The sequence below is a fragment of the Schistocerca piceifrons genome, chromosome 7, assembly GCF_021461385.2.
Source record: "Schistocerca piceifrons isolate TAMUIC-IGC-003096 chromosome 7, iqSchPice1.1, whole genome shotgun sequence".
Lineage (NCBI taxonomy): Eukaryota > Metazoa > Arthropoda > Insecta > Orthoptera > Acrididae > Schistocerca > Schistocerca piceifrons.
In genome coordinates, this window is record NC_060144.1 from 333,219,834 (window position 1) to 333,241,594 (window position 21,761).

General features: G+C 41.7%; 1 protein-coding gene across 1 annotated transcript in view; it reads left to right on the plus strand.

Moving 5' to 3' along the window:
* The window catches only part of LOC124804595 (unconventional myosin-IXa-like), a 348,200-nt gene extending 338,770 nt beyond the window's left edge, over positions 1-9,430 (plus strand). Inside the window, exon 31 of the mRNA XM_047264786.1 lies at positions 5,185-9,430. Within this exon, the coding sequence (XP_047120742.1) occupies positions 5,185-5,369 (185 nt within the window). The 3' untranslated portion in view covers positions 5,370-9,430. The remainder of the gene's footprint in view (positions 1-5,184) is intronic.
* The last annotated feature ends 12,331 nt before the right edge of the window (positions 9,431-21,761 follow it).

A 21,761-nucleotide genomic window follows, 5' to 3' on the forward strand; every position in this document is an offset into this window, starting at 1 on the left:
TCAGTAAAAATTACTCTTATTGCTATCATTGGTGTGACCTGTGCAACTTTCTGGTCTGTGGGCACGGAGCTTTCATCGAATGAGCTGTTGTGTACGATTGTTAAGTAAGGAGCTATTGCATCAGCGTACTCTGAAAGGAACCTAATTGGTATACAATCTAGACAGGAAGACTTATTTTATTAAGTGATTTAAGTTGCTTCACTACGCTGAGGATATATACTTCTAAGTTACTTATGTTGGTAGCTGTTCTTGATTCGAATTCTGGAATATTTACTTTGAAAATAATCAAATCCAACAATATAATGTAATTGGATTGATAAAAAAATCCACTCACCAAGTGGTGGCAGGAGAACAAACATATAAAAATGGTTTTACATCTGCAAGCTTTCGGAGGTAATGGCTCCTTATTCTGGCAGAAGGGTTGAAGGGAAAGGAAGAGGAGTGAAGGATAAGAATTGAGAGGTTGAGGAAAAGGAGTCAAGTTCAGAAAAGTCAGTCAGAACCCCATGTCTGGAGAGACTTACCATACAGAATGAGAAGAAAAGACTGATTATTGGGACTGCAGCAAACGAGAGTTGAAAACCTGAGAGCTTAAGGTTGGAGGGCAGCGTAATATGTAAGACAGAGATTACTGCTAAAACATCATGCATGAGTTAATAAGAGTGAAAGGCTAAGCACTAGAACAGCTTTTTGTCACCCTCCCGTCTCCGTAGTATCCTTGTCCTATGCTCCTTCGGCACCCATCTCCCCCTAGCCTATGGCTCTAACACCCATGACTGTCCCTGCTGCAAGCTCTGCCCTATGCACTCTCATACTACCACCTGTAACTGGCAAAAGATGTACTATCGAAGGGGGAGCCGCCTGTGAAATGACACATGTTGTACACCAGCTGTTGTGTAAACACTGTTTGGCCTTTTACATCGGCATGACTACCACCCAGTTATCAGTCAGGATGACTGGCCATAGGCAGAAGGTGTATACTGGTAACACACAATATCCTGTTGCAGAGCATGCTCTGCAACATGACAGTCATGACCTCGGTGCCTTTTTCACCAAACACACCATCTCGCCACCCACCTGGCCTTAACTTATTACTTTCTTCTGTCTCCACATTTATTAACAGTACCCACTCCTTTCTTCACTCTGTTTGCTTTCTACGTCTTTCATTTTTTTACCTGTCTATTTTTCGCTGTCCTCCTCCCATCTCCTATTACATAAAATGCACTTAGCTTTTCACTCTTATTAACTCTTGTATAATGTTTTAGCAGTAATTTTTGTCTTGCATATTACCCTAATCTTCCACCTTTATGTGCCGGCCGCAGTGGCCGTGCGGTTCTAGGCGCTGCAGTCCGGAACCGCAGGACTGCTACGGTCGCAGGTTTGAATCCTGCCGTGGGCATGGATGTGTGTGATGTCTTTAGGTTAGTTAGGTTTAAGTATTTCTAAGTTCTAGGGGACTGATGACCTACGATGTTAAGTCCCTTACTGCTTAGAGCCATTTTCACCTTTATGCTGTCAGGTTTCCAAATCTGCCAGGTGCAGTCCCCAACAATCAGTCTTTTCTACTCACCCCCTGACCCGGTGTTCTGGGTGACTGTTCCGAACTCTACACCTTTTCCTGAACTTGTTCATCAGTTTCCTTCATCCCACTTCCTCCCCCTTCCCCCCTTTGCCAGAAGAAGGAGCTACTGCCTCTGAAAGCTTGCATACATAAAAAGCTTTTTTTGTATTGGGGGTATATTTACTTCGTTTTTGTTGGTTAAGGAATTTTTGAAGGTATGTTTAGTAACTCTGGTTTAGCAGCACTTGTCATCAACAGTATTTCCATTGCTAATATGCAGACATGGCACTGATTGTGTGATTGTCTCCTGCTGCTAGCATACTTTACATACGACCAGAATCTTTTTGGATTTTCTGCCAGGTTTTGAGACCAAGTATGTCGTGGAAACTATTATAAGCATCTGGCATTGAAAACCATGCTAAATTTTGAGGTTCTACAAAAGATCGCTAGTCATGGGGATTTTGCGTTTATTTAAATTTGAACTTTTTTTTTTCTTCTGAAACAGTGTTCTGACCTGTTTTGTGTACTGTGGGGGATCATCTCCGTCCTTTGTTGATTTATTTGGTATAAATCTCTCAGTTGCTGTTCACAACTATTTATTTGAATTCAAGTCACATCTGGTCTACACTTACATTGTTAATTTGGAAGATTTGGAGTTTGTCTTTGAGGAAGGCATCAAATGATTTTTTTTTTAAAGAGATATATTTTTATTTTTGGTGGATTTGGGAGTTACAGTATTTGGGCTTGCTACAACAACCCTGTGTTGAAGAACTCCTGTCCCCACGTTGATGCTCGCTATTAGCTCAGGATCATTTGTTGCTAAGAGGTCAGGTGTGCTTTTGCAACTGTTAGCTATTTGAATGCGCTCGTGAACTTACTGTTCAAAATAAATTTCAGGGACTGTGTTTAGCGCAGTTTCAAATGATATTTTATGCATATCTCCAGATTTAAGTATGTGTTTTTGCCAACATATCGAGGGTAAATCAAAGTGACCACCAACTATAATCGTATGAGTCTGGTATGTGTTTGAAATTAGACTCAAGTTTTCTTTGAAGCTTTCAGGAATTGTAACATCTGAATTGGGAGGTCGGTAAAAAGATCCTACTATTATTTTAATCCAGTTGCCCAGAATGACCTCTACCCATACTAACTCACAGGAACTATCTACTTCAATATCGATACAAAATAAAATACTTACAATGGCAACAAACGTGCCACCACCAGCTATATTTAACCTATCCTTTCTGAACACCATCAGGTTCTTTACAAAAGTTTCAGTTGAAGTTATTTCCGGTTTCAGCCCTCTTTCAGTGCCTATAATCATTTGAGCATTAGTGGTTTCTATTAGCGCTTGGTGCTTGTGTACTTTCCCAACACAGCTACGACAATTTACAGCTGCTGTACTGACGGTTCCTAGAGCTATGTTCTTCCTGAGTTTGACTTTGTACCCTTTTTGCTTTTACCTAAGACCTCTGACCCAAAAACACATCACAGAAAAATGTTACCAAAGTGAATCTTGTGTCTCCCATTGAGGCATGCGAGCCGCTCCACCTTAGCAAGGTCCGTGGGTCATGGGAAATAAATGAAGCCATACTGTCATTATAATGTTTAAACAATGGGACATAGAGGATAGAGTATAACAATATTATGAAAAGGATAGATTGCTACTCACTGTGTAGTGGAGATGCTGAGCTGCAGGCAGGCACAACGAAAAGACTGCTTAACAAGTAAGCTTTTAGCCAAAAGGCATACTTCTGAATTAGAACACATATTAAACAATGGAAAATCCAGGATGGAATGTAAGAAAACCAGAGAAGGAAAGTTGCTACTCACCATATAGCGGAGATGCTGAGTTGCGATAGGCACAATAAAAAGATTCACACAATCATAGCTTTCGGCCATTAAGGCCTTTGTCAGCAGAATACACACACACACACACACACACACACACACACACACACACACACACACACACACGCACGCAAGCGCAACCTGCACACATGTCTGCAGTCTTAGAGAGCTGAAACTACATTGTGAGCAGCAGCACCAGGGAGAGAAGGTATTGAGGGGGGAGGGGGTAAGTAGCGGAGAGGAGAGAAATAAAAATAAAAGAAATTAAAAGACTGGGTGTGGCGGTGAAATGACGGCTGTGTTGTACTGGAATGGGAACAGGGAGGGGGCTGGATGAGTGAGGACCTGTCCCATACATCCTCCTACCACCACCTACTCCAGTCTGGTCACTAACATTACCTATCACATCAAAGGCAGGGCTACCTGTGAAACCAGTCATGCGATCTACAAGCTAAGCTGCAACCACTGTGCTGCATTCTAAGTAGGCATGACAGCCAACAAGCTGTCTCTCTGCATGAATGGCCACTGACAAACTGTAGCCAAAAAACAAGTGGACCACCCTGTAGCTGAGCACGCTGCCAAACATGATACCCCCCATCTCAATGACTGCTTCACAGCCTGTGCCATACGGATCCTTCCCACCAACACCAGCTTTTCTGAATTTTGCAGGTGGGAACTTTCCCTGCAATACATCCTACGTTCCCGTAACCCTCCTGGTCTCAACCTTCGTTAGTCACTGTCCTCACCCATCCAGCCCCCTCCCTGCTCCCATTCCAGCACAACACAGCCGTCATTTTACCGCCACACCCAGTCTTTTAATTTCTTTCATTTTTATTTTTATTTCTCTTCTCTCCGCGACTTACCCCCTCCCCGCTCAACACCTTCTCTTCCACCCTCCGTCTAAACTGTAACACTTCACTGTCCGCCACTCTCACCATACTATCCCTCCCCTTCCCTGGCCCAGTCTCCTCCTTACCCCCACCCAGTTGCCACACCCATCATGCACTGGTGCTGCTGCTCGCAGTGTAGTTTCAGCTCTCTGAGACTGTAGACGTGTGTGCAAGTTGCGCTTGCGTGGGTGTGTGTGTGCGCGTGTGTGTATGTGTGTCTACTGCTGACAAAGGCCTTAATGGCCGAAAGCTATGATTGTGTGAATCTTTTTAATTGTGCCTATCGCAACTCAGCCTCTCCACTATATGGTGAGTAGCAACTTTCCTTCTCTCATATTGTTAGAACATACATTCACGCAGATGCAACTCTCACACATCTGATCACTGTCTCTCGCTGCCAAAGCCAGATTCTGGCTTCGACCGCCACAGACAGTGCTCATGTGCAGGTGAGTTGCATTTGCGTTTGTGTGAATGTGTGTGTGGGTATGTTTTTTAATTCAGAAACAGGCCTTTTGGCAGAAAGCTTACTTGTTTAGCAGTATTTCTGTGAATCAGCATCTCCATTCTATGGTATCCTTTTCGTAGTATTGTCAGAAAGTGTGTTGTAATACATCCCTTATCAGGCAAATAAATATTTTACCAGTAGAATGGGGAGTAGAGGAATTCATGAGATGTTTGGGAAGGAGAAAACTGAGAACAGGACGAGCAAATAAAGAGAAAGGGCAAAAACACTATTGAGAAAAAAGAAATTGTGAAAAAGGATAATTGACTGACAAATTAGGAAAAGTGGGTTTAGGAGTAATTATGAAGTATTATATTTTGTAAAAAGTGTTGGTCTTCGTCCATTCATTTTTTTACTGACAGACCAAATTTTCATTTCAGTTCATCAGCCTACAATACGACGTATGCGTCAACATCCTGCTGCTGTGTCTTACTCCATATCTGGCACAGATGATGATGAATCAGCAAGGAAACTAAAACGACAGTCATCATCTGACAACAGTGTTGTATCTCTTTTTCCACCACCTGCACACACAGACTGTGATGAGGATCCCATCATGGTCTAACTTCTGTATTATTAGGCCATTGAAGGGTTTTGTATTGAATATCTGTGATTTGGAATTATTTCTTAGTATAGTGTGTCTGTGTATGTATGTAACAGTTTCAAAGAAAGTAGTTGTGAATCAGGAAATTATATGTTTCGTGTGATTGTGAATACTGCAAATACAGAAAGATCTGTAACACTATATACATATGTATGGCTAGCAAATGTACATAATTATTCTGTCTCAACAACACTGCCTTATTCATTGACTTCTGTGTTTTTATTGTGACACTATTATATTTGCAGTTAAATTAGTAAAACTCTTATTCCTTGTTACAAATCTGTGTCTCTTTTTCTAGACACAGAAGCTACGCTTAAAGTGTTGTAATTGGTATCATTGTTGTGAGATGTGAATTACTACTTAAATGTCATGTGAGAATACCATTATTTGTAAAACATTTTTATACAGAATTTACAAGTTTTTCTTACAAAACTATTATAGTTGCAGGAAATGCTCTGTTGTTAATCTTTATTAGCTGCGTTAAAATATTTGTGCAGAAAATAAAATGTTTTTGTTGTGAACATTGATTTTATATTTGAGAATAGAGATACTGGTCTTCTTAGCGTCTGCACATAAACATTTTGTTTTTGTTACTTAAATTACAAACTTTGTATATATGTGTAAATGTATGTGCATTGCAGATGTGTATTGAAATTTCATGGAAGTTAAGACTGGATATTTTAACCCTGCAGTTTTAATTATTTTTGTAATCTGTATATAGTTTATAAGATGTACTAAAACGTGGCTGGTATTGTATGAGTCATTTCTTTGTGTTTTCTCTCAAAGATTAAACCACATTCTCGTACCAGTTATTAATGTATGAATTCATTTTGTAATAAAAAACCAAAATTCTTAGCCGGTTTAAATATGTGATTATTGAAATTATTCATGAAATTCAGAAATAGAATTTAAATAGAATGTGTTGTTAATGTTTTTTAGGACAAGTCAGAGTGTAGGTGTCATTGATTCTGAAGCGATGAATTAGTTGTGATACTTGCAATGAAAATTCCACTTACAAAGGAAGTACAAAAGATAAAGCTTCACAGCAAGGCAAGAATAATGATTTTCCACTGAAAAAGCTTTGTATTAGCAGCGCAGAGGACATCAGCATGGAAGGAGGATGTAATTGAGCCCCTGTGCAAATGATGATAACTGAAAATCCAGCATTTAGGATAAACTATGAAATGAATGCGCCCTCTCTGCCTCCTCCTGCATCATTGTGTAGGCTTCCATTATTTTCTTTGAATTATGTATGTAAGGAGTTATATCTTAATATTTATTACATACTACTATTTATTACATCCTTCGTGGTAACCAGGTAGTCAAATTTCAGAGTACTTGTTAACTGTCCTTTTTTATGATGCTTCCATTATAGTAGGTATCCTTAAGGTTTGACTAGATAAGAACCTCTCTGAAGATTTATGAAGTCCTTTTGTGTGAAGGAAAATAGAATCAGTCAATCAAAATTTTGGTCATGATTTCTGTATCATCTCTTTGTAGGTCCTTTCTTTGTAGTAGATGTTGAGGAAGCACCTCTCTTTGTAGTAGGTGTTGAGGAAGGAACTTTTTAATTCATTGAGGCATTTTGCTTGATTTTTTCAGACTACTGGTTAAATCACAAACAACACTATGACTCGTCTTCACAAAATCAGTGGAATTTAAAAAAAGTATACATTTGTGGAAACATAAGAAGCTTCATCTTTGTGACAAATACTGTGTAGTTAGGTGCAACAGCTGACTTATTGCTATTGCTGAATCAAGAGGCATCAACACAGAAATTTTGTTCTGTTTTCACAATTTAATCATTAATGTTAATATCTTAGCATGAATTTTGTCAAATATGCAAAAGGCTTGTGAGCTAGAAGAGAGCTTACCACTTCCAATTACACTCAGATGCAACCACAATAGAACTGACAGCACAAAAACAGAGATAATACACATTGAATCTCAAATCTCAATTGTTCAGGCTGCTGTTGTCTTTAAAAAAAATCAGGAAAGGGGGGAAGATAAAGGAAATTTTAAGCATGACGTATCATTTTTTGTCTAGAGTACGTTTTCTTGCCCTCAGTTTTCCTTTTATTTAGTTCCTCTCAGTGTTACCTTCTTGTATTCTTTTCCTTCTGTATCCTGTTATTTCTTTTTGGTTTTCAGCTGTCAGCTAATTGTTGGCACTGTGAAATTTGAATCTCAATTAATACTGATCAGTGCTTCCAGCTCCATACTGGCTATTTTTCTCTCTCCTAGCCTTGAGTGATACACAATGGTTATCTGTCATTATTTACAAATACTATTTCATGTTAAACACATCATACTTTAAGTATTGTTCTGTTCTGTAAAGAACAATTTGTAAGTTGGAAGTTTAGTGAGCATTTGCTTTGTTTCTGTATCTTTCTTTTCACCTTGATTTTATTTTGGAATTGGCAAGTGGACACTACTTTTCTGTCTTATACAGTGAAATACAGTTTAACATATGTTTCTTTCACTAATTGTATAGTTTGCTCTTATTTTGATAGTTATTTTGTTACCGTAGTTGATCATGTGGTATCTTTTGACTGAGTACCCGGTGTAATAGACAGTGTAGCTTGGTACTTTATAAAAGAAAAAAATGTGTGAACTGATTATTTAATATTTATAAATTTCCCATATGTCTATTGTGTTTTATCTATGTTTTTAGCATTATTTGGTTCCATGTATTATATTCAATACATTGAAGCTTTATACTTGTCGAGATTTTTAGTAGTGGTGTAACTAAGCTGAAATACTGTAACTATCTGTAAGTTTGGCACTGACAAGGCACTGAAACTCATAAACTGTGTCGTACTAAGGTATCCTTGCAATAATACTCACACGTTTTCATTAATTGTTCTGGTAGTTAGTGTACTCAATGCCCAGTTTCTGTATTTTGTTTACGGAACAATTTATTTTGCACTGTTCAGGAAAGTTACAGCACTTCTTTTTGTGTGAAATTCATCCTCATTCAGGTATAGCAGTATATATTGACTGTTCATAATAAGATCACAATTTGGATTCTAACATTCAAAGAATGGATTCTGAAAATAAGTACTTTCAGTTTCTTTATTGATTTAATCTTGTGTTAAACATCACATATGAATATAACTTTCATTTGCTTTTGACAATTATTTATTATAAGTTCCAATCTTGAACTCAGTTCCTGGGAAGACGTAACCATTACAGAACTTGAACTTTCCCTCATATATTGTGATAACATATAAAGTCTGCAAATTTGAAACATTTGTCTGATACCATTTGGTAGGGCAAAGATAGTCCTGAAACAACCGCAAGCAGGTAAAATTTTAATGTGTGTTGCTGTAACCTGGTAGTTAGTGACGTATTTCACACAGTTAACATTTCTATGCTCTGTTACTGGAGGCTCTTAACTCTTGAATTGTAGTGATTATTTGACATGTGCACTGATCTCAGTGCCCATTTACTGTGACACCTTACTTTATTTGTATTATATGTAACTTGTTTCTGTTGTGCAGTATGAGTTGGTGATTTGCCTTTATAGCAGATCTCGGAAATGCTGGACAGAGTAAGTTATCTTTTGACTGACAGTAGAGTTCCGCAGTATGCAACATTTTTGATTGTTCAGTAGTGTACCATGAAGTAAATATTGTTTATCAATATAACACTGTTATAGTTTTCAAGCTTTGAAGTCATGTGGTTGTAACAAAGTTGTAAGTACTATTTATATCGTAAAGTATACATATCTGTGTATGTTTGTCCTCATTGTATTTTAATAATTCTAAACTTTTTCATTGTTCGAGAATGTAAGTTCATGTCTATTAATGTTATGAGATGATTCTCTTACATAAATTGCAATGTAAAGAGCATCTGCTCTAGATATATAATATTTTGTGATAGTAGAAAATTGTATATTTCTAACAAATTTAGAAAATTCTTACACAAAACAAATAATTTTGTATTTGTAGGAATTATGTACAAATGAACATACACAATAATTACATGTACATGTATATCTTTAATTGTATGCGGTCTTTTAAAAAGTGCCAGCTGATATATATTGGAATTAAAATGTCTAAACTTGCATCTTATCATCTTCCCTTTCCTTGAACAAGTTGTTCATATTTCATCATGCAATCATCTGGTTTTGATTGTGTGTAGTAGGAACAGTGAAACAATCACCACATTGACTTATGCACCAACATAAACAATACTTCATTACTATTTGCATAGAAGAAAGTGTAGAGGTAGTTAATGAACCATAAAGTACAGTATAAACTAGGCTCAAAAAATTGTGATAGGGTACCTACAGTCTTGATGTGAGCAGAGAGGCAGAGGACAAAAACAGGATGGTGAGTGAGCATGATGGGGAGATGAGGAGTGAAAAGAATTCAGCGGATCGCAGTATTGAGTAACTGTATTCCCACTAACAAGGATGATCTCTGAGAATTAAGATTAAAAAAAAATGCTGCAGTTGATAATTAGCTCAAAATTTTTGCAATCGTTTTCTGAAGTGTATGGAAGGTAGAGAAAGGTCTATGTATATAGCTTGCAAAATGTTAGCAAGTTCTCTTATAGAGGATACATCGTCAGTGCAATATATAGTGACAGACTATACTTCGATCAAAATAATGAAGTGATTAACATTCGAGCATTCGAGGGGGCTATGTTGTTCTTTCACATTTGTCCCGTGCGCACAACATTGTTGTGGCAGCAACAGCTAGGCATTTCCATTCTAGATACATTCACGCTGCCAGTTAACATGTAATACTGGATTCGCTTTGCAAAGCGGTAATAATCTTCTTACTTTTTTTGCACACTTTTGCAACTAGCTTTTGAAATTGCCAAGCAAAATAAACACGCCACACACAGACATTGCAAACAATGAAAATGAATCAGCATTGTTACGTTACGAGCTGCAAATGTTGTCCGCAACTGACTGGATCTGACAGCTGAGGAAGCAGAGCAGTATGATGATTACGCTTTGGACAGAGGGTGTGACCAGACTTGTGCTCCAACTGGTTGTTGCTATGGTAGCTGTCCTCTACTGTCAATAAACAACTCCTACATCTACATCTATACTCTGAAAACCACCATGAGGTGCATGACAGAGGGAAACCTGGAGTTTTCATTGTATGATTTTGCTGAACAGCTTTTCTTTCGTCTTACACCTCTAGCTGTCAATCACTTCGTTATCCTGATACAGGTATAGATGCAGCTAACAATGATTTAGGAAAATAAAAGTAAAGTTACAAGGGCTCAGATGTCATATATTTAAAATATACACTCTGTAGTCTTAAAAACCTAGTTAAAAAGGAAGGGTGGGGGTGAGGACTGGAACTACATACTTACGAGGTTGGAAGTGAAAGATGTGGTGAAGTTTAGGCAGAAGTTTAAGCTTAAATATCTCACATTCATGACATTTCTGTCAAACAATAAAAAAGTACAATCACATATAGAAACCACTACTAGCCAAATGGCTTCAAAGATAGATACAAGTGATGGGTTGATCTTTGAAACAGAAAGGAACTGTTACTGTTTCTCTTTTATTTGGGGTACGGAGTATCTTAGTTACTTAACTGCACAGAGTCTCTGTCTGGCACACAGTTTTAATCTGCACACACTCCAGTGCAGTGTGAAAATTTAATTCTGGTAACTGCACAGCAGTCTAAATATCTGTTTTGTTGGACGAATTTCACCTTCTTTGCAAAGCTAGTCTTTGCTGGGTGCTTTACTGTGTAGTGAGTGAGGTGGCACAGTTGTCAAAAGTTACACATCGTGGAGAAATGAGGTACTGTTTTCATCAGGCCTTCTAGATGTAGATTCTCTTCAGTGTATTAAATCACAACATAAATGAGGCGATGATGTATTCTAAAAGGAGACAATCAAGTAAACTCAATCTCAGCAATGCCTAATTTCCCTTCCTCCATGTATTTGCATCTACTTGGTAAGTGAAAACTGTTTTCATCCATATCTCATTGCCTATAATTTCTTGTATACTTATTTTTTCTTATAATTGCTAAACCATGAAGGAATTTGGAGTTTGCAAATAATTTTGTACTTTCATAGGTACAAAGTAGAAAATATATAACCAGGCTGTGTAACAAATACACTGCGTGACAAAAAAATTAAGCACCCAAATGAAACTTCATGGGTTAAGAGGGTGATGTTATTTCAAAGATAACAAATTAAGTCAAATTTACAAAGAACTCCATAGCATATGCCTTCCTATCAGCATGACATTGCACCCCTCTGGCCTGGATGCGTGCACTTACTTGCTTGTGTTGTAAAGCTGTTGCATCCACTGCTGAAGCAAGCTGGCCCACAATTGTAGTCACTTGTTCTATGTCCTTGATACTGGCATTGAACAGAATGTGCTTCGAAGCTGATCCAACACAAAAAAAAAAAAAAAAAAAAAAAAAGGTTCAAATGGCTCTGAGCGCTATGGGACTTAACATCTGAGGTTATCAATCCCCTAGAACTTAGAACTACTAAAACCTAACTAACCTAAGGACATCACACACATCCATGCCCGAGGCAGGATTGGAAACTGTGACCGTGGCGGTCGCGCAGTTCCAGACTGAAGCGCCTAGAACTGCTCGGCCACACTGGCCAGTGATCCAACACATCTTCTATTAGGCACAAATCTGAGAATCATGCTGGGCATGGGAGTAACTCAACATCACACAATAACTCAACATCACACAGACAGTTTGTAGTGACATGTACCAAGTATGGATGAGCATCAACCTGATGAAATATGGGTTCTTCATGATACTGTCGCATTAAAGGTAACTCACAAGGACGCAGGATATCAGTAATGTAACACTGTGCTATGTTCCCTCAGTCTCTACCAGATGTGACATACATCATACCCAATGTTTCCCCATACCATGATGCTGAAGGTCCCTGAAAAGCACTTCTGGAAGAAGTTTGTTTACAGCAACTTTACATAATGAAACTTTCTGGCAGATTAAAACTGTGTCTGGACCGAGACTCAAACTCAGGACCTTTGCCTTTTGCGGACAAGTGCTATACCATCTGAGCTACCCAAGTACGACTCACGCCCCGTCCTCACAGCTCTACTTCTGCCAGTACCTCGTCTCCTACCTCAGTCCAGCACACAGTTTTAATCTACCGGAAAGTTTCATATCAGCGCGTGCTCCGCTGCAGAGTGAAAATCACACTCTGGAACTTTACATAATATTTGTACTGCGCACTTCTATATAATAAATACCTTTTTGGCCTTGGCTGACTTGTCCCGTGCTGCAGAGTGAAAATCTCATTCTGGAACTTTAAATAATTTTTGTACTGCGCACTTCTACATAATAAATACCTTTTTGGCCTTGGCTGACTTGTCCCAGACGATTTGTGCTGGAGGACAGTAATGAGTGAAAGTATGCTAGAATTGTATCTGCAGGTCTACACATCATTACAGATTTTGAAGTTCAACTTACCTACATGCTGACACCATCAAATTTTTTCGCCTGGGTCTGTAAGAATTTCATGCTTGGAGTTTGTAGTACATGCAAGTCATTTCTATTTATTTGGAACTATATAATATGACTCATCATAAGATTGTGAATAATGCTTTTGTCTTATTGACGTATGATCCTCATCCTCAATTTTGTAGGTGACATCTGGAGAATCCCATAGGATTTGATGTGTGACAAAGTGGCACTTTAATAACTTTTCTGATAAATCAGTTTGCTGCACAGGTGTAAAAATCCACACCAGGTTACCTGCGTTACAAGAAGTCGGTGTTTGGTGCTATAATGGTCCCAGTCCTTATCCTGGGTCTTCAAGGTCTGTATGCCTGTCAGCTGTCTTGCTTCTTCATTTCAGATGATGAAACATTAGATCTAATCTTACTCTTGTTCATCAGACTGAAACAGAATTAATCTTTCCATTGCTGTTTCAGCCTCTTGACCATGTTACAAGGAAAATCAGTAGTGCCTTGCTTTGGGGAGTTGTATGCAAATATCATGACAGGCTATATTGTATGCCACTCTCTCTTTTCAACATCAACATGTACTGTGAGCATATCTGTGAATATCTTATTTATACATTATACATTATGTGAGGCCATTCACTTGCAGGCAGTAAGTAGTTATCATTTGGTTGCATCAACAAATTACTTCTGACATGAGTCCTCACCGAGACACTTTTCTTTACTCGGAAATAGCTGCACACAGTGTTCCACACTTCAAACACCCTGACCATTTCTGGGAGCTTCAGCAGTCAGCACAGCCTTGATGATGGTGTAACAGATGAGGCAGTCAGTGCACAATATTGCCTATTTATTCCGTTTGTTGGCTTGTGAAACTTCTCAGACAGGTCAGTTTCAGTCTGATGAAATAGAACATTTGCAGGAGGTATTGGTACCAGACATTCTGGAGATAATTTATGAACATGCTTCTATCATTGGCATTCCCTGCTGTGAGTTACAGTTTAGCATTATGGGAGAAATTGCCAAAAGGAGTACAGGAAGTAGAGTGTGAGAAGGTTCAGGGAATGATGATGAGAGTTTTGTGGGGAAAGTACAGTGGACAGAATAACAGTTTAATAATTGTACACCACCTGAACAGTGCATAAATTACACGGATGGATCCAATCAGGATAATAATAATAATGAGCCACAAGGTGGGAAAGGAAGAAACAAGGAAAATCCACACAGTGAGCGAATACTATTGAGAGAAGGAAGAGGGAGAGATTGAAAACAGGACAGGCTCAAAAACTAAGAAATGAATTTGTAGTGGTCTGCATACATACGAACTGGCATCCAGGGCCAACTATTTGGTGTGGACAGCAGAGACCCTGTATTATTATTATTATTATTATTATTATTATTATTACAATACTGGAAACAGACAAAGACACAAAGACTGGACAGCAAGGAGGGGAAATTGTTGAGCAATATCAGAAATAACCAAGAGCGAGGTGTGGAATACAGCAAATTGCAACAACGAGCACAAATTGAGTGAATTTAGTGCTAGTGAAGCGGGAGGGGGTGGGGCGTCGTGAGCAGCAGAGATGCCCCTCCAGTGAAGCTGACGTCATGACAAAGTAGCAAATAGATGAAACTATCAGAGGAGAATTGGAAGTTGTTACCAGCTAATGTGATGTCACTCAGATCAACACAGAGCAAAATAGTACACAGGCAGAGATTGAAAGATGTGGTGATGGGCACTGGCAACCGGTAGGAGGCAGGATCGTTCAAAGTTGTAGAGGCCAGAAGAGAGATCAGAATAGCAGCCAACAAGAAAGTGAAGATGAAGAACGTGAATACGTAAGACAAAGGAGATTCTATCCTTAAAGGAATTAACTTTTGATTAAGTGAGGTGGTGCTTAGCAGAATTTTCATACCATTGAAAAAGTGATGAGAAAAGCTGGATTGCTAATTTGTTATGAATCTGAGACAGGTCATGGTCAGCCACACAACAAAACAGGAGCTGGCACCAGCAAGTTCATGGATGTCACTCTGATCAGTCCAGAAAAAAGAGGCAGAATGAACTGAGATAGATATAGCCAGAAGTGATATCACCTGATGGGAGGCAAAGTCACTAATAATCCAAGCTTTGGAAGAATGTGTGGGAGCAGGAGTCACTATAGTGGAGAGAGAACAAGGAAGACATAGAAGCAGCAGAAGAATAAGAGACTGGAAATCAAGAAAGGATGAGGAAAGGATAGACAATGGGGTCTGGAAGATGGTAATCAATTCTTCTATCAGATTTGAGAAGAGTAAAGGAAGGGAACTTATGATGAAGAAGGCGAAGAGGAAGACAGGGAAGGTGACAGTCAACTACAAAGCAAAGGCAGTGAACAAGGAGGTCGTCTAGCTGAGGATTAGAAAGTGGGGGAGAATGGTATGAATGATAGAAGAGAAGATGCCTTGGGTAAATCGAAGAGAAGATAGCACTGAAAGAGGGAAAACAGAAGAGAAGGCAGACGAAGATGATGATGATGAAGCAGAAGGAGGCTTAAGTGGAATGGGAGAAGAAGAAGAGAAAGGGAAGAAGTTTCTGATCAAGAGGAGGAGGAGAAGAGACTTGTACGGCACAGCAGTTTAAATGAAGCAGAGGAAGAGGAATTTGATACATGATGGAATTAATAGTGAACTGCATTAATTGGAAGGAGAGATGTACCTTTAAAATTCCACGAACCAAGTTGATGAAAGATGAAGATTTGAAATTATTTGCTATTTGATAAGCCTTATCAGAAAGCCTGGATGAAAACAAGGGAACGCTAGATTATGGGAACAGTCGCAGACCTGATAAGGCACCAGTGGAGGTAGTGGAATTATCTGTCAAAAAACCACTGAATAAATGATGAGGGACCAGCAAACCAGAAATATCAGTGGTGTACACTGATGAGAAAGTTGTAGCGGTTCCACCTTCTTTTATTTTCTTTGTTTGTTGTCCTCAGTGTTGACGTACTGCGTTGCTACACTAGCTGGAAGGTGGAGTTTGTAATTTGGACACTGACTACGGTAAATAACACTGACTGTGGTAAATAATGTAGCCGACAGATGCACAGCTACGTTTCACAGTACTTTAATGTCACTGTTCACAACCCCCCAATAATACACAGTTATTCGGCCAGTGCACCATTGTTTAACTTTCGATAAGCTTCATTAATAGTTTTCACGCGAACCTCCACATACTGCTTAGTTTACTGTTGAACATCTACGAACAGTAAAACGTAACTACAGAGTTCACCGTTCTTGAAGAATAATCAGGTACGTAGGGAGCAGACAGTCATTGGTTTTTACACACGGCCTAATTGTTTAACACTTAATCCACAGCTAATTTTAAGCATTGTTGTCGTTCTAATCAGCACAGGTTACTCATCTGAAACTCGGCCGTGGACTGACTGACTCATGATCAAAAATCGGGCCCTTATATCCTCGCAATAATAGGTGCTGAAACCAATTGTCCAAGTGAAATTTACAGAAATTACAATTAAAACTTAACTCATTAAATTAACTGAATACATCAAAAAATTGTGTCTTTTTAACACTTTCTTCTACTATAAGGGTTAAGCAAAATTATTTGTTTAAATAATGAAATTAACATATATAGTTACACAAACAATACTTTTGACAAAACTGTTAATTACTTTGGAATTAATTAAAGGCTGGCTTTGCAAAAATGTTTTCGAATAGATCTGAATAGATCCTTTAAAATTACTATTAGTTATTCCTCCAAATGTTTATACTTAGTGCAGAATTTACCTTTGTTTACATGTCAACAATATAATTAAAGTTACGAAACAATTACTGATTTCACCCTATAACAAAAGATATTAACTTGGAATAGTCAAAATAAATTACATACATAATACTAGACACAAAATTAGACCTGGTGTTATATTCTTTAAAACTAAGGGCCAATCTTACTCTTTTATGAAAATACAGATTATATTCACATGTGTTAGTGGTAATTAGTTAAAATTGAAATAATGAATTTTAAGGAGGCAGATGTCAAAACAACAGGGGAATTAAAATTATCCCAGCTTGCTTCACCACAAAGTGGAACAGTGTTCTTTAGAAGAAGATGAGAGGAAGTGGGAGATAGATGACAGTTTTTAGCCTTTAACAGAGATCAAAATAGGTGAAATGTTGAGCACAGCTCTTGTGGATAGTGGCAGCACAGGCACACCTATATTCAATATACTTTATCAGTATCTTACAAAGGACTTTTTTTTTGGGGGGGGGGGGGGGTTTAAGGGCGCTCAACTACTGAGTTCATTACCGCCCCGTCACAATTGTTAGAGCACATTAGTAAAACTCAAGGGGGGGGGGGGGGGGACACCAGAAAGTTCTTACAAAGATGCAGATAAAATAAGTGAAAGAGTTAGATGTCTTTGGATAAGCCAGTCAAAGTAATAAAACGAAGAACACGAGCAGCTGCTCGAGCGTCATCAGCTAAAATATCCTGTAAAGTAGAGACAGGACAACGCGAGATTGACTAAAACGGGGACACGACAATAAAACATGGCGCACTGTTAATACATGACCACAAGGGCACTGCGGGGCCGGGTCACCTGAGAGCAGGTAGCGGTGGCTAAACCGGCAATGCCCAATCCGCAACCTGGTCAGAAGGACCTCTTCTCGCCGAGATGGTCGGGAGGAGGTTGTCCAAGCAGTTGGGAACGGTTTTACTTCCCAGAGCTTGTTTCCTTGAAGTGAGGACCAAGCAGCCCACCACAACGACACAAGCCTCTTACAAACAACCACACTAACATCAGATGACGGGACACAATGGGAGGCGGGCCGAGGCAGGAGGACTGCAACCTTGGCTGCAGCATCAGCAGCCTCATTCCCAGGCACTCCTACATGGCCGGGAACCCACAGAAAGCTGACAGGAGAGCCACCATCAGCAAAAGAATGGAGGGACTGCTGGATCCGTTGTACCAAGGGATGGATCGGATAAGGAGCTCCAAGGCTCTGAAGAGCACTGAGTGAATCAGAGCAGAGTACATACGATGAATGGCGGTGGCGGTGGGCATACTGAACGGCCTGATGGAGAGCAAAAAGCTCGGCCGTAAAGCTGGAACATTGGTCGAGGAGCCGGTATTTAAAGGTGACGGCCCCGACGACAAAGGCACAGCCGACACCATCGTCACTTTTGGAGCCATCAGTGTAAATAAAGGTGTGACTGGCAAGTCGCGCACGAAGTTCGACAAACCGTGAGCAATACACTGCAGCCGGAGTACCCTCCTTCGGGAGCGAGCTGAGGTCGAGATAAATATGAACCGGAGCCTGGAGCCAAGGTGGAGTCGGGCCCTCACCCTCTCTGAAGGTGGTAGGGAGGGCAAAATCCAGTTGTCGAAGCAGGCGACGAAAGCGGACTCCAGGGGGCAGCAGGGCAGACACATACAACCCATACTGACGGTCAAGAGAATCGGCGAAGGAAGACTGATAAGAGGGGTGGTCGGGCATGGACAACAGCCGGCAGGCATACCGACAAAGCAGTACGTCGTGCCGGTAGGTCAATGGTAATTCGGCAGCTTCAGCATAAAGACTCTCGATGGGACTAGTGTAGAAGGCTCCGGTCGCAAGACGTAACCCCCTATGGTGAATGGAGTTGAGACGGCGTAAGGGGGATGGCCGAGCAGACGAATAGACGAGGCTCCCATAATCCAGCTTCGATCAGACTATGGACCGATACAAGCGAAGCAGGACAGTGTGATCCGCTCCCAAAGATGAACCACCAAGAACTCTGAGGACATTAAGGGAACGTGTACAACGGGCAGCCAAATAAGAGACGTGCGTAGACCAACAAAGTTTCCTGTCCAGTGTGAGCTCTAGAAACTTAGTTGTTTCCACAAATGGGAGAACAACGGGACCGAGATGTAAGGATGGCGAAAGGAACGCTTTATATCGCCAAAAGTTGATGCAAGCCGTCTTCTCTTCAGAGAACCGGAAGCCATTTGCCACACTCCATGAGTATAGGCTGTCTAGACAACGCTGAAGGCAGCGCTCCAGGAGGCATGTTCTCTGGGCACTGCAGTAGATCGTGAAGTCATCGACAAAAAGAGAGCCTCAGACATTAGGTGGAATACAATCCATAATAGGATTGATCGCTATGGCAAAAAGGGCTACGCTCAAGACGGAGCCCTGAGGCACTCCGTTCTCCTGGGGCAGGCGACCACATAGACCCCACCTGTGCATAGTGCGGAGGATACCTCCTCTCCAACAGGTATCATAAGCCTTCTCCAAATCGAAGAACATGGCTACTGTTTGGCGCTTTCGCAAAAAGTTGTTCATGATGAATGTCGACAAGGTCACAAGGGGGTCAACAGCGGAGTGGCGGCGACGAAAGCCGCATTGAACATTAGTAAGTAGCCGTCGAGATTCAAGAATCCAAACTAACCGAGCGTTAACCATGCGCTCCATCACCTTACAGACACAGCTTGTAAGAGAAATGGGGCGGTAACTAGAAGGAAGGTGTCTATCCTTCCCGGGTTTGGGTATAGGAACAACGATGGCGTCACGCCAACGCATGGGGACTTTACCTTCGGTCCAGACGCGATTGTAGGTACGAAGAAGGAAGCTTTTGCCTGCCGGAGAAAGGTGTGCCAGCATCTGAACGTGAATGGCATCTGGCCCCGGAGCAGAGGACCGGGACAGTGCAAGTGCACGTTCGAGTTCCCGCATAGTAAAGGGGGCATTATAATGTTCCAGATTCAGCGAGTGGAAGGAAGGTTGCCGAGCCTCTTCTGCCTCTTTCCCGGGAAGGAAGGCAGGGTGGTGATGGGCGGAGCTTGAAACCTCCGCGAAAAAGCGGCCGAAGGCATTGGAGACATCCACAGGATCAACAAGGACCTCATTACCTGAAGTCAGGCCAGGTACCGAGGAGTGGGCCTTAATGCCCGACAGCCGTCGCAGGCCACCCCAGACGACAGAAGAGGGAGTAAAACTGTTAAAGGAGCTGGTGAAAGAGGCCCAACAAGCTGTTTTGCTGTCTTTGATGACTCTACGGCATTGCGCTCAGAGTCGTTTGTATCCAATACAATTCGCCAACGTATGATGCCGGCGAAAGGTGCGTAAAGCACGTCGTCGAGCACGGATAGTGTCTCTACAAGCCTCATTCCACCAGGGGACGGAAACGCAACGTGAAGAAGAGGTAGTACGAGGAATGGAACGTTCAGCAGCATTGATGATAACAGCCGTGAAGTATTCGACCTGACTGTCACAACTGAGAAAATTGTGGTCCGGAAAGGTCGCCAGGGAGGAGTAAAGTCCCCAGTCAGCTTTCGGTATGTTCCAGCTCGAAGGACGTGGGGATGGGGTGTGGTGTAGGAGACGAACGACACAGGGGAAGTGGTCGCTCGAATAGGTGTCAGAAAGGACATACCACTTGAACCGACAGGCAAGAGTGGTAGAACAGATCGAGAGGTCCAAGTGGGAGTAGGTATGAGTGGAGTCCGAGAGGAAAGTCGGGGCGCCAGTATTGAGGCAGACAAGATTGAGATGGTTGAAGACATCCGCCAAGAGGGAGCCTCTCTGACAGGATGCAGGAGAGCCCCAAAGGGGATGATGGGCAATGAAGTTGCCAAACAATAAAAATGGCGGAGGAAGCTGAACAATCAAGTGCATCATGTCAGCCCGACTAACTGCGGATGACGATGGAGTGTAGACGGTACAAACAGAAAAAGTAAAGGCAGAAAGAGTAATACGGACAGCTATTGCTTGGAGTAGGGTGGTCAATGGGATGGGATGGTAATAGACATCGTCCCGAACGAGCAACATGACCCCACCATGAGCCGGAATACCGTCCGCAGGGGTGAGGTCAGACCGCTCCGAGGTATACTGAGTAAAAGCAATACGGTCAGTTGGGCGCAACTTGGTTTCCTGGAGACCAAGGACGAGCGGACAGTGCAGGCGGAGGAGCAGTTGTAATTCCTCCCTATTAGATCGAATACCTCTGATGTTCCAACGTAACAAAGCCATCGCTAGTCAGAAAAAAGGGGGGAACGAAACGGGTGAAGAGCTGGTCACCTCGACGGCCGTGGAGGGCCAGGTTTTGAGGGAACAATGCTACAACCGGCGGGAGGCGGATCCTGTTCCATCGAGTCATTGCCAGCTGCGGCCACTTTCCCGGGTTGCGTAGGAGGGGCAGCATCATTCGCTGACCAGAGGCCAGCTGAGCACCTGGCAGCAGAGCGTCCCGGCGAAACTGAGGACGGCCGGGAGCAGCAACTCGCAGATGGAGCGTCAGACGAAATGCGCCGGGGTGGAGAGGGGGATAAAGATTTCTTCTTGGAGGTCTTCTTGGAAGTCCGATGAGGTACGGGGATGGTGGGCTGGACCCGAAAAAGGTCCTCACGCGCGGGGTCCGTTTTGGAACGCCGGACCTCGGAAGCCGGGGTCCGGAACGTTTCCCCGATGGACGCCTGAGAAGAGGATCGCTTCTAGGCGGCGGAGGGGGAGGAGGAGGAAGGGTGGCCCCTGGGACAGAGGGGGCAGGGGCCACGAGGGAGGAGGCTTTGGAAGGGAGGGATTTGGGAGGTGGAGGCATAGACCCCGGATGGGGTGAGGAGGTGGAGCGGCGACAGGATAGGGGTGAGGATACTGTGGAAGGAGTGGACACGACTGAGGCAAACGAAGTTGTCAACGTCACGGGATGGAGGCAGTCATACTTCTTCCTGGCCTCAGAATAAGAGAGACGATCCAAAGTTTTTAATTCTTGAATCTTCTTCTCCTTCTGATACGCGGGGCAATCTAAAGATCTAGGCGAGTGGATGCCAGGACAATTGACGCACCGAGGTGATGGGGTGCATGTATGTTCCTCACGAAGAGGACGTCCACAATTGCCACAAAGGGGCTCAGCCTCACACCGTGATGACATGTGCCCAAAGCGC